At 41.8% G+C, this 18,497-nt stretch overlaps 1 protein-coding gene across 7 annotated transcripts in view; it reads left to right on the forward strand.

The window, feature by feature from the left end:
* Window positions 1-1,749: 1,749 nt before the first annotated feature.
* Window positions 1,750-18,497, forward strand: part of SAP130 (Sin3A associated protein 130) — a 60,140-nt gene continuing 43,392 nt past the window's right edge. For 2 of the 7 annotated variants that reach the window (XM_073625789.1, XM_073625792.1), the window contains exons 1-5: window positions 1,752-1,974; window positions 15,234-15,336; window positions 15,467-15,687; window positions 16,033-16,191; window positions 17,065-17,179. In XM_073625789.1, the coding sequence (XP_073481890.1) occupies window positions 15,240-15,336; window positions 15,467-15,687; window positions 16,033-16,191; window positions 17,065-17,179 (592 nt within the window). In that variant the 5' untranslated portion in view covers window positions 1,752-1,974; window positions 15,234-15,239. Of the gene's footprint in view, window positions 1,975-2,015; window positions 2,225-15,233; window positions 15,337-15,466; window positions 15,688-16,032; window positions 16,192-17,064; window positions 17,180-18,497 lie in introns of those variants that run through there. The other 5 variants (XM_073625793.1, XM_073625791.1, XM_073625790.1 and 2 more) reach the window with 5 other exon arrangements.

Consider the following 18,497-nt stretch of genomic DNA (forward strand, 5'->3'; position numbering starts at 1 on the left):
ATCTGACCAGAGCACCTTCTTCCACGTTTGCTGTGTCCCCCACATGGCCTCTCGCAAACTGTAAACAGAACTTCTTATGGCTTTCTTTCAACAATGGCTTTCTTCTTGCCACTCTTCCATAAAGGCCAGATTTGTGGAGTGCACGACTAATAGTTGTCCTGTGGAAAGATTCTCCCACCTGCGTTGTGGATCTCTGCAGCTCCTCCAGAGTTACCATGGGCCTCTTGGCTGCTTCTCTGATTAATGCTCTCCCTGTCCAGCCTGTCAGTTTAGCTGGATGACCATGTCTTGGTAGGTTTGTAGTTGTGCCATACTCTTTCCATTTTCAGATGATGGATTGAACAGTGCCCCGTGAGATGTTCAAAACTTGGGATATTTTTTTATAATCTAACCCATGCTTTAAACTTCTCCACAACTTTATCCCTGACCTGTCTGGTGTGTTCCTTGGCCTTCATGATGCTGTTTGTTCCCTAAGATTCTCTAACAAACCTCTGGGGGCTTCACAGAACAGCTGTATTTATACTGGGATTATATTACACACAGGTAGACTCTATTTACTAATTAGGTGACTTGTGAAGGCAATTAGTTCCACCAGATTTTAGTTAGGGGTATCAGAGTAAAGGAAGCTGAATACAAAATACAAATGCACACCACAATTTTCAGATATTTATTTGTAAAAAAAAAATTGAAAACCATTTATCACTTTGCATTCACTTCACAATTATGTGCCACTTTGTGTTGGTCTATCACATAGAATACATTTACGTTTTTGGTTGTAACATGACAAAATGTGGAAAATTTCAAGGGGTGTGAATACTTTTTCTAGGCACTGTATAGCAGCCGCAAGCGATAATCGCAAGAGAATCCAGCAGGCTGGTTGTACCCAAGTTGATCAATCAACGTGGTACATTCAGCCTACCCACTAAAGCAGGGGCCTCTAACTGGCGGCCCTCCAACTGTTGCGAAAACTACAAGTCCCATGAGGCATTACAAGGCCGACAGTTACAAGCATGACTCCCTCAGGAAGAGGCATGATGGGACTTGTAGTTCCGCGACAGCTTGTCCCAGCGGCCACAAGTTTGAGACAACGGTTCGAATCTCAGGCGGATTTGAACTGTGTATGGCCGGCCTTAGTAAACGAGGTGAAGCTTTGCCGATTTCCATCGACCAATCACATGGCAGCAAAACACTTGTTTTTGTTTTCTTCCTTGCATATGATTGGGTATTCTTTACAAAGTGAGGATTCACTGATACTCTTGCACACAAACAACCTATATGCCTTTAGTAAATCGATTGCTATGTACTATTTATTCCAGTCTACCTCAAGGGGCAAATCTAGAAAATGTCTTTGTTTAATAAAAATGTTGCAGAGCAAGCATACAGAAATGATACGAACGAGGGGATTAAAGGGATGGTGTGGCAACCTTAGGGCACAGACCCCAAGAAATGTGTAACTGAAGATGCAATCCTTTTAGGAAGTAATGTTTGGGATGCCCAGGGATCCACTCCACGTCCTGCTCTGTGTCGGGGCTCCTGATGATCTGGAAGGTCCCATGTGACATATTACTTTCTTCTATGGTCAGGGACATTTCCAGAGATCTGAGCCCCCTCTATGATCGAGTATGGCCGCCATACATCCCTGTCTACAGCCACCACTGCGGTAATCCGCACACAACACACTCCTCTCCCCGCTCCGGCGGTCTATTTCCTTTTCAGCTTGTGGGAGGAGAGAAGTCTGCCCATCCCACAGGCTCCGCCCCCTACAGCTTCCCTTGTTTGATGGGTGGGCGGGCACATCGGTCATCACGTGACCGGTGGCGGAGCGCGGTACAGTCAGACTGAGGGAAGAGAAAGACGGAGACCGGAACCGGAAACCGAAGTAGTGTCTGAGAGAGGACCGAACCGTGTCTGGGAACGCTGACGGTGTGGATTGGTGCTTAGTGCGGTGAAGAGGAAGGGGACGTCGCCTTGAATGTAGGTGTTCCATTGCTTTTGCTGCACGGACTGTGCCCGTAACTGGCAGAGGACTACCCCCTACAGCCCTGCTGCAACCCTGCTGAGGTGGGCTACAAGTCCCAGCGTGCCTCGGCACCGAGTCCTGGGGCTCCACACTGCAGCTTCTAGGGGATTACAAGTCCCAGCGAGCAGTGTGTCTGGCTGCGTACTGAGAACACCGGAGCGCTGGCCCACCGGCACAGACACTTCCAATCACACGGCGGGTGCGGTATGTAGACTATGTGTGTGTATAAGCAGGCTTCCATCCTGTTAGTTCTCCCCCCCAGATCATTCAATCGCATCGCTTCTGCCAGGTCACATAGGTGACACGTTCTGATTGGTTGCTATAGGTTACTGCACCCCATTCCTATGTCTGTTGATTTTGTACAGAGTAACCCATACTGACCAATCACATTCTGTGTTGCACATTGTTTGACTGAAGACCACATTGGCTTCGGATGTGCTGGGCAAGTCTTTCATATTGCATGCACCGGGCAATTTTCATTATGTCTTAAGGAGCCTGTAGACTGGATGCAGTGTGTGGGGTGTTTTCTTCTTCTTTTTTTTTTTTTTTTCTTTTTTTTCCCACTTGTCTGCTGGCCACTTTTAGCCTTCAGCGGTCTCGCACTTTGAATGACAAGTGCGCGGTCATGCAACCCTGTAAACATATGACGTCTTTATCATTTTGCTCACATAAATAGAGCTTTCTTTTGGTGGTATTTAATCACCACTGGGTCTTTTTTTTATTGTTTGCTAAACAAACCAAAAAAAAAAAAAAACACATAGAGGTTTAAAAACAACTTTTGTTATGGTTTATTATAAAATTTTGCAAACCGGTAATTTCTCTCCTATACGGATGGGTACTGGTAGGCGGCACTGTTGGGGCTACACTGATAATCAGTGCCCTGAATTATCAGTGCACATGTCCTTTTTAGAGAAGCCAGTTATCTTCTCCCTTCCTCATGCTATCAGCGTGAGGAAAGGAATGCCGATTGGACACATTTGATCATGTGGTAAAGAGCCGCTGATTGGCTCTTTACCACAATCTGTGATCAGCAGTGTCCTCCTGCCGCTGCAGGCACTATCATGGAAGGCTGTCGCATGACGGTCTCCCAGAAATATGTCTGCACTGCAGCGATCATTCGGCTATAGTGCAGTTGGCAAGTGGTTAAAGTGATTGTAAAGATTTTTTATTTTTATAACAAACATGTTATACTTGCTCTGTGCAAGGGTTTTGCACAGAGTGGCCACTGATCCTCCTTTTCTGGGGTCCCAAGGTGGCGCTCCTGGCTCCTCCCATTTGGCGAGTGCCCCCACCGAGAGCCACTTTCCATGGGGGTCACACGTGCGGGTGCGCTCCCTTGTCCTGCAGCTGCGGCCATTGGCACAGACAGCAGGACTTGGCACCACCCGACTCCATGTCTCTGGATTTGATTGATAGCAGCGGGAGCCAATGGCTATCCAATGAGGACCAATGAGGACCTGAGCCAGTGGCTGGAGCTGCTGGGCTCATGCTCATCGCTGGAACGATTGGGTTCAGGTAAGAAAAAGGGGGACTTTGGGGGGCAGCTGCAGTACAGAAGGTTTTTCACCTTGATGCATAGGGTGAAAAACCCTGAGACTTTACAACTTCTTATCTTCAACCAGCAAGTTGAAAAGCAAAACTGACTCTATTCCCCTCCCTCAGACTACACTGATCAGCGTTGCAGGCTATAGCCCACAGTTGATCCACCAGGGAAAATCTGATGGTGGTTGTACAGTAGTCAACCGGTATATTAACTTCTATACTAACTCCTTGCCCATACGTGACTTGAAATTTGGCCAGTCCCTGCTAAAGCGGCCCAATTTTGATCCATGTATGGCTAGCTTTAAATGATATCACCATGATGAAGAAAAGTACAACACGCAACAAATTTTTTTAGGGCTGTTGCTTATCAAAATTTTCGAAGCTGGACAAAGCAGGGCATGGCTAGCACGTCCCACGTCATAATCTCTGCCTCACCGTGCCCATATTTTCAGCCTTGCTGTGCCCATAATCGCAGCCTCACTGTAGTCAGTGCCTGGATTACACAGTCTGCGGGCATCTCCTGCTGTGTGTCGAGCTGAGTGTGAAAACTTTGGCCGTGCTGTGAGAAAATTCCAACTCTCCTCCTAGATAAGCTTGTGTGATAGACAGAACACTGCGTCTATCACATGAGCTGATCTAGGAGGAGGGCGGGACTTTTCTCACAGCGCGGCCAAAATTTTCACGCTCACCTCAGAGACACAGCGGGAGATGCCCACAGACTGTGTATGACATATAGTGGAGGAGGGAGCGGAGCGCTGCAGCCACTGCTTGGCCCAAAGCGGCCCCAGGGCAGGCAGCCTACCGATCAAAAACATTTTGATTGATCCAAAAAAATTAACGATTAATCGAGGAATTAATCGTTAATTTCCGCAGCCCTAAATTTTTTATTTCATTTTTCCCCCCTGCGGCATGTTTCAAACGCACTGCACCACCTTGCAGTGTGCTGCATTGCTTAAAGATGAATTACAATGTCAACATTATGTTTCAATAAAGTTGAAAGAAAAAACAAGTAAATGGTGCGATGCACTGAACACAGTGCATGCAATGCCTGCTTACAGCACACGTCAGCCGCTGTGTTTTAGCCTGGTGGCGGTGTGAGCCAAACCTAAGTCAGAGTGAGTTCTCAATGGTTGCTGCGTTTAAAGTTGAACAACGCCTAATACAAAAACTGCAGCCAGGCAGCTCTTTGTTGCAGAGGAGACATGCGATGCCTCTTCTGCATTAACAAACACTTAGTGCCCATTCACACCACAAAAAATGGATGCGTTTCCGCAGTAGAGTTCTGTGCAGGAAAAAAGCAGCATGTTGTACTTTTTTTTTTTTTTTTCCCTGAAAAGTACTGGAACGCACTGCACTGGTGTGAACTATGCCATTGGAACACGTATAACCTACTCCATGCAGTAGGTTCCATGCAGTTTTGATGCAGAAAAAAAGGCATTGCATGTGGTGAGAACTGGCCCTTAAACTGATTCGAAAGGTTTATTTTTGTTTAACAAACATGTTATACTTATCTGCCCTGTGTAATGGTTTTGCACAGAGCAGCCCTAATCCTTTTATTTTTGGGTCCCCCCTCTGGTGCTCGTGGCTCCTACCCCTTGACCAGTGCCCCCAATAGCAAGCTGCCTGCTATGGTGGCACTAGTGCGTGCTTGCACCTAAGTCCTGCTCTATGTGTCCATAAGACACACAGAGCCATCGCTTTGCTCCGCCCCCTGCTCTCTCCTCTTTGGCTCACTGGTTGTGATTGACAGCCAGTGGTTCCCGCTGCTGTGTCTTAGCCAATAAGGAGAGAGACCCTGGACAGCTGAGGCTCCTATGCACATCGCTGGATTGAGAGGGTGCTCAGTTGAGTATAAGGTGGGGGGAGTACTGCACACAAGGTTTTTTACCATCATACATAGAATGCATGAAGGTAAAAAAAACCTTCAGTCTTTACATCCACTTTTAAGTAAATAAAGTGTAGCAGTGTAGAATTATCAGAAGCTTAAAGTGGTTGTAAAGGCTCAGGATTTTTCTACCTTTTATGCATTCTATGCATGAAGGTAAAAACTACTTTGTGCAGCGCCCCCGCTCTCCAGGGACTTTCCCTCATTGGTTGAGACAGCAGCAGTAGCCATTGGCTCCCGCTGCTGTCAATCACAGCCAGTGAGCCAATGAGGGGATAGAGGGGGCTGAGCCATGGCAATGTGTGTGGCACACAGAGCATAGTAAGCTTTTTGCTCTGAGGGCACTCAGCAGGAGGGAGGGGCCAGTAGCGTCGATGGGGGACCCGAGAAGAGGATCGGGGCTGCTCTATGCAAAACCAGCAGGTAAGCATAACATGTTTGTTAAAAAACAAACAAAAAAAACTTGCCTTTTTAAAAAAAACTTTACCTTGAGAAACAATTCGTCAAAAATATGATTCATTCGTAAAAATTACAATTATCTGTTAATTCTCTGATCTTCGTCACAGAATTGATGCACCCTATTTTTATGAACTTGGTTGATTTTATACTTTTTTTTTTTTTTTTAAGGCACAAATTAATACATTTACTATATTGTATTGGGTGATTTGCATGTTTTTAGTCATTTTTATGATTGCATCAAATTTCTGATGAATTATGTATTTTTTTTTTCATCACATTTATTTCGGTTTAGCTTTTGATAATTCTTCACCGCTACAGGCGCTGCACTTTGTTTACTTAAAGTGTTACTAAACCCTTAGCAGTAAACCCAGTCTGTATATGCAGTAGAGCATGATAGTTATACTCACTGTGGAACTTAAGGGGTTAATCCTCTGCATTGTCTAAAAAGGTTGCTTGATCCCCCCTCTTATTCCGCAGTCCCCAACCCGTCTCCTTATAGTACAGAATCTTGGGGCGCTCTGCACATGCTCAGTTTGCTGTCTATTGCTAGAAGTGTTTTTTTTTTATTGGGAGGGTGCATGTGATCAGAACTCTCCAGACAGAAGATCAATGGTCATGCAGCCTCATAGGACAGTCACAGGAAAATGAAAACTCCTCCTCATAAGCTTTAACCGACTGGACACTGATAGAAGTCACAAGACTACTATAACTGCTGATGAGAGAGGATATTTAGCAGTTTATATAAGAGTTGTACCGATACTAGTGTTAATCCCGATACAGAGTATTTGTAGGAGTAATTGTACTCCTGCAAATGCTCCCAATACCTGGACACTCGGGAATGATCATTACGGTGGGAGGGGAAGTTATAATCACTGATCTCCCTGCGTGGCTTTCATTAAAGCAGTTGGAAGCCGCAGAGGGGAGAGCAGTGATTATAACTTCCGCTGAATACTCCTCCGTCTCCCCTCTGTGTCCTCTTCTGTGCTCTTCCATGGGCTCCTCTGGTACCCCCCCCCCCCAACCCCCCCCCCGGCCATGTGCTCCTCCGGTTCCCTCCCTCCTTCGCCCCCCCCATTGTTAACTTTGTGCTTTCCTGAAAGATCTGAGATCACTGACTCTGTCCATTCATAACTGAACATTGTAAACTGTGTACGATGCTTCAGTTTATGAATGGAGAGGTGCCGCTGTCTCCTTTCTATTTATCTCCAGTGCAGCTGAGGCTGCTGAGAAAGGGACTAGAGAATCGCTATCCCCAGTCCCTTTCCATTTCTCAAAGGGGAGGTGTCAGGGGTCTGTTTAATTGTGAAAAAATAAAAAACTACTGACACAGTCCATGCCTCATTAGTGCCACTGTCACGTGACATTAAAAAAAAGAATCGGTATCGGAGAGTATTAGAAAAAAAGTATCGGTATCGGAGAGTATTAGAAAAAAAGTATCAATACTTGTACTCGATCTTAAAAAAAAGTGATATCGGGACAACCCTAGTTTATATTTACTATAATTGCATTTCTGTGTACTGGGACACCAGATATAGTACATGCAGGGTCCTGGGTTTAGTAACGCTAATTAATCTAGAAAGGTTTTTGTATGTTGACCTTGTTGCAAGCTGCCCTCTTCCTTCCACCTAGCGCTGGCTCATCTATTTTTTTTTTTTTATTGTGTGTGTGTGTGTGTGTGTGTGTGTGTGTGTGTGTGTGGTGTTTTTTTTTTTTTTTTTTTTTTTTTTTTTTTATATAACAAACACTGCCGGCACTGCAGTCTTCTATTTAATGCACACCGAGCTGCACATGCACAGCTCCACATGTGTTCCCAGCACATCCCAGCTGTGTTATAAATTCCAATCAAGAGGCTAAAAACCCGGCACCTGGAAGATGACAGCGGCTAACAGGGAATTTAAAGTGATTCTAAAGCCTAAACATTTTTACAGTAAGCCTAGGTTCACATTGCTGCGGGTTAGAAATCGTGCAAGTTCAGCTAAACTCGCACAATTTCATCCCGGCAATGCAGTCCGAATTAGGGGGTGATTTGACAGAGATCTGTGCAGTTTCATTCCCAGATGTCTATACAAATCTCCTCCCCTGAAGTCGCCAAAAGTAGTGCAGGAACTACTTTTGGGCAAAGGCGGTGCCTCACTGATGCGGACGGTGCCATTGACGGCAATAGCTGCCGATTTGGCGTGTGATTTGACAAATTGGACCAATGTGAACCTAGGCTAAGGCAATAATGTTTAGGTAGTAATTTCACCCCTCACTCCTTTTCATACTTGTTTGAGTCCTCACTTGAGCTATCGCTGTGCCCATCTGTAGCAGCTTTCTACATGTCCAGTGTGCATGAGACCTAAAAACCAGAATGTAAGATTGCAATCTTTTGTTTGCAGCTTTGCATTTCTTATGGAACGTTGTATGTTAGAGCTGCATGTTTAATCGTTAAGAATCGTTATCCTGATTTTATTTCCCCCGTTGCGATCTTGACAAAGTATTTCCCGATTCTTTCTATGCAGAGAATTCTCTCTGCTCTGCTGAAGCCGACAGCCGTCAAAAGAAAGGGCCCTTTCACACAGACGTGTCTGTGTATGGGCTCTGCTTTGCTCAGTGGGGGATCGCTCCATCGATCCCCGCTGAGCAGGCAGATGACAGGTCTGTCTCTGCACACTGTGCAGGGACCGACCTGTGAGAGTGCTGCTCTCCTCTATGGGGGATCGAATGAAGACGGACCATAGAGTCCGTTTTCATCCGATCCGCAGACGGATGGAAAAGTAGGGTTTTCTTCCGTCATCAGAAACTGAGCATAGCGGAGTCTGATGTCATTGGATGTTCATCCGTTGACATCCGCTATCCCATAGGGATATACGTATGTCCGTTTTTCATCCGAAAACGGATGGATGAAAAAGGGACATACAGGGTCCGCCTGTGTGAAAGTGGCCAAAGGAAAAAAAAAAACAAGCAGTCTGCCAAGAATCACAACATTCTTTAGCAGTGGAACTTAAGTATAAACATTGTAACAATTTGTCCTCTAGATCAAGGGAATACACTTTGGTGTGTAAATGAGGGAAGTTTAACCACTTACACAATAAAATTAGAGACCCTAGAGAATAAAAGGGTGGTTGTTGCAATATTTTATGTCACACTGTATTTGCGCAGCAGTCGTTCAAATGGAATTTTTTGGAAAAAAAATTACACTTAAATGAATAATAAGAAAACTAACCAGTAAAGTTAGCCCGATTTTTTTTTTTTTTTTTTTTTGGTATAATGTGAAAGATTTTACGCCGCGACAATCGTGAGAGATACGTGATGTCTGTTATTGTCTATCATTTTACACATGAGGAAATTGTATCATATAATCAGTACAGCAAGTTAAGGGCTCATTATGCTGCGGCCACTGGTGTATGTTGTGAAGGTAACAATGCTGATGGGTTGTAAATGATGCATCACACTATTTACATTTTGTTTTTTCAACTTTATTGAAATGTTGCAAAGTGACAATTTTTTTGTGTTTTTTGTTTTTTTTTTGTTCAGCACACACCACTGTGAACTGAACGAGTAGGACATTAGCCAAATTGCCTAGTCTATGCGTTGGGACTGTGTTGTGCAGCAAAAAAAATAAAATAAAATGAAAGCTGTACTAAATCTATTGGTAAAGTGTCTGAACACAAATCTGCTTGTTGAAAGTGTGTGTGTCTATGTATGTGTGTTCACCTGTCAGTGGTCATAATGTTATGGCTGGTCTTTGTTTGTTGTTCCTGCAGTATTGATTGCGTGTTCCATTATGAGTTTTGTCAGGAACAGACCATTCTGCTGTTGTAAGAAAATTTATAATTTTAGGTTAAAATTTTAGCAAACAGTTTTTCCTGCCATTAATTCTGGGGATATTGATGGATGTAATGGCATGTTGAAGAATTTAATATAGAAGATCTTACTGACTCAGTCTTTACTGTAAGCTGTGATTCAGTTTCTGATTATTCCATTCATTTTATGTTATAAAGCAAACTTGGTGAAAGACTGCAGTGCCTTCACTTTGGGTTGGTACAAAGCTATATGCTGCAGCTTCTGTACATGAACCGAAAACAGACTATAAATATTACGCTGCCATGCTCGCAAAGCAATGCCTGCCTTTAGTTAAAGTCTTACTAAACCCAGTAATATGAAAATAGTTCATCCGCCCCCCCCCCCCCCCCCCCCACAGTGCCCACAGCTTAAAAATCTGCTATTTTCATTAAAATACTACTACTATATGCCTTTTTGGATGATATACTACGGTTACATGATAAACTGCAGAGTTTCTCCATTGCCATAATTCAAGAAGGAGGAGATTTCCACTTCAGCCTGTATACGCTCCCACATGTGTGATGCCAATATCATGTGACATGGCTAGCTCTGAGAACAAGTAACTGTTCTCTCCAGCATAAAAGACACAACTGAGCATGTGCAGGTTGGCTACTCTGCCTGTGTTAGCTGGCCTTCCCCAGATAGACAGTGCAGGAGGGGAGGAACTGTGCATACAGGATAAAACAGCCTTTTTACACAATGCAGAGGATTAACCCTTTAAGTTAAAGTGTTTGTAACCGATCACCTTGTAAAACAACCCATTCAATTTAAAATGGAAATGAAGGGCAAAACATTTTTGCATAGATATAAAAATGCATTATAAATACTTTTTATTTTTTACCACTTCCAGGCAAAGGACGTCATATGACGTCTGACTTTGAGTGGGTGCAGGCATCATTTAAATATCTTTTTATAGCCGGCGATTCTGTGCACCGTAAGAACAATCATAGCGGCAGTTCAGCCGCTTGATCGTTCTTACAGGCAGCGGGAGGGGAAGCACCCCTCTGGTGCTTCCACCGCCTTTCCTGCCGGACGTTAATCATAGATTTCCGGTGACCAGACGGTCCCCAGTCATCTCTTTGACCTTTTGAGGCCCGGGTGTAATGTTATGACGTCATATCCGGCCGGCGGAAGTAAACAATGCTGAGGACTCGGCTGGGAAGAAAGATCGTTCATTTTTTATTTTTTTGATCTCTGTCTTTCCAGCCTGGAGGAGAGACCCCAGATCTCTCCATAAAGAGGACCTGTCACGCACCGTTCCTATTACAAGGGTTGTTTACATTCCTTGTAATAGGAATAAAAGTGATAAAACTAAACAAACAAACAAAAAAATTTAAAGCGCCCCCGTGTGCTTGCACGCATATGTAAGTCGCGCCCATATATATGTAAATGGCGTTCAAAACACACATGAAGTATTGCTGCGTGCGTTAGAGCAACAATTCTAGCCCAGGACCCGCTAGCTCTAAATTAGTAACCTGTTAAAAAAAAAAAAAAAATGTAAGCGGCGCTTATGGAGATTTTTAAGTACCAAAGTTTGGCGCCATTCCACAAGTGTGCGCAATTTTAAAGCGTGACATGTTTGGTATCTGTTTACTGGGCGTAACATCATCTTTCACATTATACAAAAAAAAAAAAAAGCTAACTTTACTGTTTTTAGTTTTTAATTAATGAAAGATTTTTTCCCCCCCAAAAAAGGAGTTTAAAAAATTGTTGTGCAAAAGCAAATACTGTGTGACATAAAAAGTTGCAACGACTGCCATTTTATTCCCTAGGGGATATATATATATATATATATATATATATATATATATATATATATATATATATATATAAATTGTATGTATGTTTGGGGATTCTGAGTAATTTTCTAGCAAAAAATACTAATTTAAACTTGTAAACAAAAAGTTCCATAAAGGGCCCGGTATGGAAGTGGTTAATCACATTCCATCTTTTCTCTGCTGCATAAGAGCTGAGGGAGGAAAAGTAGCAGCACATTGAGCTTCCCAGTGAAGGGGGGTGTCGGGAAAAGTCTTATCATTGGATGAGAGCACACTTAGTTCCCAGCATAGCTAGAGAACTGACCACGGTGTACTCTCATGCTTGGTGCGGTCAGTTTTTAATAGGAAAGCAGAGGGACTGGCAGAACATCGAGCACAATGGAAGCAATACAAAGAAAACAGAATACTGTCTCATAAAAGTACACGGTAAAGCAGCCATGTAAACCCATTCTTGGTATACTTGCTTACAGTATGTGTATGCATAGAAATTAGATCTGGCATGGTCATTTGTAACAAGTTTGTATTAGGCAATTTGTAACAAGTATCTTCTGAAAAATATAAAGATACAAATTTGCAGTAATATTGTAGCACACGGGTTTTTTTTTTTCTCTTCATATATAGAATGCATAAAAGTAAAACAGTTGGCCTTTACAACCACTTTAATGCAGTGATAATTACACTATTGTACAGTTTATGAGCCTGTTAGTCCAGTCTAGAAATTGGGGAGTATTTTAAATTTTACCTGATAATGATGATGGCCAGAAAAGTTATGCGTAATCTGTCTTTTATGAGGCGCTCTTCCTTCTGGAGTTTTGCTTGGTATTTTTGTAACCTGTATACAAATGTTTTTGAACACAGTTGTACTTAAATTGCTTTGTGTGTGTAATGTGTTTTACAGCCCTCAAAAATTCAGCTCGCATTTTGCGAGTGGATTTTGAGGCTTGGCGAGCACCGCTGGCAGCCTGGGTTGAATGGGAGTCCTTATCCCAGCGATCGTGGAGGGGAAGAGAAAGGACAGCCGCCTGGATGAACGGAGCACAGTGAACACAGCGATAGCAGCTTTCATTGCACATTGCTGTGTTCCCCGCTGCTTGCTGTCACATATAGCCCCTCCTCCTGGTCCCGGGACTTTGATAGACAGATCACCCGTCCAATCCCGGAACGGGCAATCTGTCAATCAAAGTTCCCCAGCCAGAGGGCGGGGCTGTATATGACGTTCGGCAGCGGGAACGCAGCAATTGAAATGAAAGCTGTTATAGCTGTGTTCCTTGCGCTCTTTTGTTCCTATCCTCCCCTGCACAGGTAGACTGCATTGGTAGACACAGGCAGGCTGCATTTTTGGGCACAGTCAAATAGGTTAATATTTATTTTTTTAACTTAATTCTGCATAAAACATTAAGTGTCATTTAATGAGATAATTTATGAGGGCATGTTTTTAGTAGCAGGGTCGGGGTTAGGTGGTGCAACTGGTGAGTAACCCTTGAGGCCTGGCTAGTAGCTCAGGACTTATAATATTATATTATATTTGTGCTGTTTGTACTTTGATGTGGCATTCTTCTGCTTCCATGAGTTATAATTGTGTAACAGATGCAAGATGTTTTTGTAGTTTGTAAATCACCACATTCTTCTTTTTCTGATTAGTTTTGTCAGCCTTAAATGAAAACACTGTCAGCGCTAACTCGGGAGTCGCCAGTCTCTGCAGTGTGAGGGCCTCATTGATTTTTATAAATATTTGTTGTCTGAAAACTTATATATATATATATATATATATATATATATATATATATATATATATATATATATATATATATATATATATATATATATATATATATATATATATATATATATATATATATATATATATATATATAAATTTTTTTCCTCTGAAGTCCCTCTCCCTTTTTCATCAGAATCCCCTCTTCACATAAGAATGGCATCATGGTTGGTAAAATCTTGTAGAGGGCCAGATGTGGTCTGTAGTTTGCATACCCCTGCTATAGTGTAGCTAATAAGGAATTATTTTCAGTACAAGTTTGTCAAAAAACTTTAACCTGTTTTAGCTTCTCAAAAAGAAAACTAAACCTCTACTCCGGACAGGGTGGATTTGATTTAAATCACTAATAAAAAGGCTCAATTTAAATCATAATTTTTAAAGAGCAACTCTCATCTCCATCCAATAGTGGCTCCTCCTCTGACCCCGCTGTTGACTCACCCACAGTCCTATTCACTTTAATGGGATGGCGAGGTGAGGGACGTGGCTGCAGCAGGTGAGTGATTGCCGGCTAACAGGCACTGCCATGATGGATCTGAAATGACGGGTGCTCTTTGAATATAAGGACTTATTCTTGCTGGTAGTTAGAATCTTTAATATTTGCAATCAAAATGAAGTTTTCCTATTTAGAATAATAAGCTGCCAGGTTAGTAAAACAGCGATATCTGAACCGATTCAATCATACAGTTTGAAGTGTACATAGATTTGCAAAACAATGGGATAAAGGAATATTCCTGAAGTTTGTTTTATCTCATGGTTACTGTGAAATTGTGTGAATGCATCAATGCAGTGCATGTTAGCTCAGCTTGGATTCATTGAATGAGTTTACCAAAAAATGTAAATATTGCAGAATATACAGCCTTGTGTTTCATAACTAAGCTCCATTTTATGCTGAATCAACAAAATTATTTAATATATATTAAATACAAAACTTTAGATCGATTTTTACTCCAAAGACATTTTATTACAATAAATTTGATCAAATAAATTAAAAAAAAAAATAATAATAATAATACGATTTTAAATCGGACTTAAAAAAAAAAAAAAAAAAAAATCATTGATTTTATATCTACCCTGACTCGAGTCATTTGACTCCTAGAAAGACAGCCTTCAAGGCCTCATGCATTATCTGGGTATTCAGTCCATTCAGTTGAAAAAAAAACCTGATCATTTTGGGTGTATGGGAGGCACAGGTGTGGTATAAAGCCTGCCAAAATCTGACAGGATGAAATATATGGTGACTGTATGCTGTTCTGAGCAGTACTTTCATTTTAGGGTCATATGCTTTCAGAGACATAAGGCCCTAAATGTGATTACTGCTTTGAACAGCACACAGCTGCCAAGTATTAGAACCTGTCATAAATTTTGAGTGGGCTATGCCCCCCAGACACCCAGAAACCCTGGGATTTTACACTTTACAGGCTCAACTGCTTGTTTGCATGATTCAATAGTAAAACCGAAGCCTAGTGGTGGAATGATGCTACAGAGAGAAGCTTTAGAATCGTATACTTTGTCAGTGATTTTAGTGTTTAAGGAAACAGATGCTGTCTGCTTTGTCTGGCAATTGCCAGCCTCTCTGAATTTTAGTGTCAGTCAGCCAGACCAGGATGCCTCTTGTTTGCATGAATTTGGATTGAAGTGGGTATCCTCATTTTTGGGGAAAATTGCATAACCTCTTTAAACTACGAATCTTGAAAACTCCAAAGAAGTAGGTTGATGCTGTCCAACTCTGTTATAGAAAGCCATGATCATTCCACACGTTACCAGGTAGTAGTGCATGAAACATAGTTTAGTTGACTGAATAATTGTGCTATTACAACCTTATTTAGGTGATGCCTCTCTGTTTTACTGCAATTGTATATGGAAGCTGTAGTAAACTTGCAACTTGTACACAATTACTACGTTAATTATTATTAATAATTAATGTATCTATGGTGTTTTTCTTATTAGGAGGACATGAGTTCACAACAGTTTCCCCGGCAAGGGGCCCCTATTCCCTCACCACAGATGGCAAGTAGTGGAGGCACTGTGGGGCAGAATATCCCTGGATCAGGTAATGTCTATCAATACATTTTCATCTTCTGTTTCATGCAAACCTTCAAATACTTTCCCTACACGGGAAATGTCCTTATGTAAATGTCATCCTAATCTAAAATCCTGTAACTGCCATATTTTTAATCCAGGAGGTGAGGAAACAACCCGTGATATGGAAAGCCTGTCCCGTGATCCCCTTACTGCTAATTCAGTTCTTCCGTCTCGAGATGACAAGCAGGAAGCTGTAGTTGTCAGACCTTACCCCCAGTTGCAGATGGTTCCACACCACACAGCGAGCCCTCTCACCATGACTGCTCAGTCCACTCATCTTCCTGCTGTTCCACTCTCCTTCTCTGAGGGAATTCTGAAGGTATGCACTTGTTAATTATTTAACTGGCCCATAAACTGTTTAGTCATCCACAAAATTACTAATGATGTATTGTGCTTCTTTAATGGTCTTGCTGGATATTTGATTCTTGCACCTTAGAGAATTCTTATCATTTTTGTTTTTTTAAAATATCAGATTCCATAATTTTGGAATGCCTTTTCGCGTTTAAGATTTTATCATCTATTGCTCCAAAAGAAGTGCTTTCCTAGATTTTTTTTTTATTTTTTATTTTCGTAGCCTTTTAGTTTTGTCTTTCAAATCCTTGTTGAAGGCAATTATATGAATATTTTGTTAAGGCATAAGTAGACTTTTAATGTCTTCCCACAGCAGCCACTGAAGCCCACTATACCCAGTCGCCCCATTGCACCAGCACCACCCTCTGCCCTGTCTGCTGTACCTAAAGTCTCTGGGCCAGTGACAGTCACCATGGAGAGTGGTCTTCCTCAGGCTTCTGCTATTCCTGTTGCCACCATCAGTGGACAGCAGGTCAGTGCCACACCCTAAATAGAAAAATAGTTATCTTGATGCTTTTTTATTTATTGTGGATTCTGAGCTTAATAACTGTCCTGTCATGGTAAAGGATTGTTAGTGGTCATCAAAAATATGGAAAACACTATCCTAGGGATACTAGCTGATTTTATTCTTACTGATGTTTATCTTCAGCAGTGTTTTATTAGCCATCTTGAGGCTAAGCACAATTGGTAATCTTTGTGTTCGAGTATAAAGAAACAACTGTATTATTAAATATACAGTTCTTTGCTTTCTTATACAAGCAAGCTGAGACAGCAAACAAACTAGACCAAACTGAGCAATACCGATGCTATTAGGATATAGAGACCTTTGCTAACTAATAAATTTAACAGGACTTCACGGCCATGATTCTTCATTGGATGGAACTTGGTTTCATGACTTCTGGGTTTGTATGACTTCATGACCTAAAGCTTCCTGTGGCAAACCCTTTATACGAAAACATAACTTGCTGCCCATTTGAAATACGGCATGTGTACAGTAGAGATGAGGGGCTGGGTCTATGATATAGAGAGACTGAATGGCTGGTTCTGCACGGGGGGAAATTCAGCAGCTCTGCATTAAGCTCACCAAAAACAGTACAATCTCCTTTGGAAATACCAACTAGTATGTAGTGCAAGGGCTTACCTGATTATACACATTGATTGGGTAGTTTAGGTAGATCCTCATATTACATTGTTTTGGTAGATCCAAGGATGACTGTACGGAGATTGTACAGTCAGATTGTAATGTGTATGGTGACCCTTACAATGATCCATCCCATCCCCACAGCTGTATTCCAAGGCTCAGAGGTTGGTTATTCTTCATATTTGACTTGTGTTCTTTCTTTAGGGACACCCTAATAGTTTGCATCATATCATGGCTGCCACCAATGTCCAGATGTCCATCATCCGCAGCAGCGCTCCAGGGCCACCTCTACATATTGGAGCTTCTCATCTCCCCAGAGGTATTCTCTCTTACCCCCACGTTGAATGATGGCTGCTTTGATGAACAATCGCGTGTGTGCGTGTGTGTTATTTATTTATGTTGTGTTTGTTTTTTTGTTTTTTTTTAAATGTGCTGTCCCAGTATTTCAGTTGGAATAGAAGATCCCCTTCCTAAAACAAAATAGATTTGATTTCCATGTGCTTAAATTATTATAGATATGATCTATAATAACTTTAAGCACTTGGAAATCTAATTTATATGCTTATTTCATTTATAGAAATTGAAGTTTAGGCTCCATATCATCATTCTGTTAGCTTATACAGAACAGGCAATCACATTATTAGACTCCACTGGCTGCCTGCTTGACTCAGGTCAGGCATCTTAAACAGGAAATCGGGATGATGACAGACTGAAGTTTGCACTTTCATCCACTTTGGTTCACATTCAAGGAACTGGGTTGTTAGTAATGGTAAACTGTAAAGGCATCTTTTTTGGCCATTAATTCAGCAATTAGCAGCGATAAACTATGCTGGACATTGTAGGTTTTTAATATGAAAGCTTGCACCAAACTGCTAAATAATGAGCCTTGTTAACTATACAACATCTTGTACAGGATTTTCGTTCCCTTCCAGCTCCTCTTTAAATATGCATACTTACTATTTTATTTGCTATGTGTGTGTGTGTGTGTATATATATGTGTGTGTATATATATATATATATATATATAAATATAAATTTTCATTTGTTACTTTAACGTTAAATACCCAGATTATGGCAGCGGCTAGCTGCCATAACCCCTGTAATTTTTTAAGCAGTTGGCGATCCAGCGTCTGGTTCTGGTAGTTTCCCCGATTACCAGAGCCATCGGTAAAAGGGGAAACCACCCAATCCCCTGGAGCAATGGGTAGAAAGTCGAGGGAGGGCAGGATGGCCCCCACTCAACTCTGTGCCCTTGGAGGACCGGAGTGACATCAAATGTCACTTCCGCCCTCCAGGCTAAAAGGGCCTATTTTTTAATTTTTATCCTTCTTCTTTTTTTTTTTTTTGCCCCATATCTCGCATTGAAGAGGCCCTGTCCTGCTTATTTCTATTACAAGGGATGTTCACAGTCTTTGTATTGGGAATAACCGTGATCCAAAAAATAAATATTTTATTTTTTTTGAAGGGACAGTGTAAAAATCAAAAGTAACATAAAAAGAGAGAGGGGGAAAAAAGAAAAATTGAAAGCGCCCCATCACTCCGTGCTCGTGTGCATAAGCAAATGCATACGCAAATCGCACATGTGAGGTATCACCATGATTGTTAGAGCAAGAGCAATAATTCTAGCGCTAGACCTC

The sequence above is a fragment of the Aquarana catesbeiana genome, linkage group LG04, assembly GCF_042186555.1.
Source record: "Aquarana catesbeiana isolate 2022-GZ linkage group LG04, ASM4218655v1, whole genome shotgun sequence".
Classification (NCBI taxonomy): Eukaryota; Metazoa; Chordata; class Amphibia; order Anura; family Ranidae; genus Aquarana; species Aquarana catesbeiana.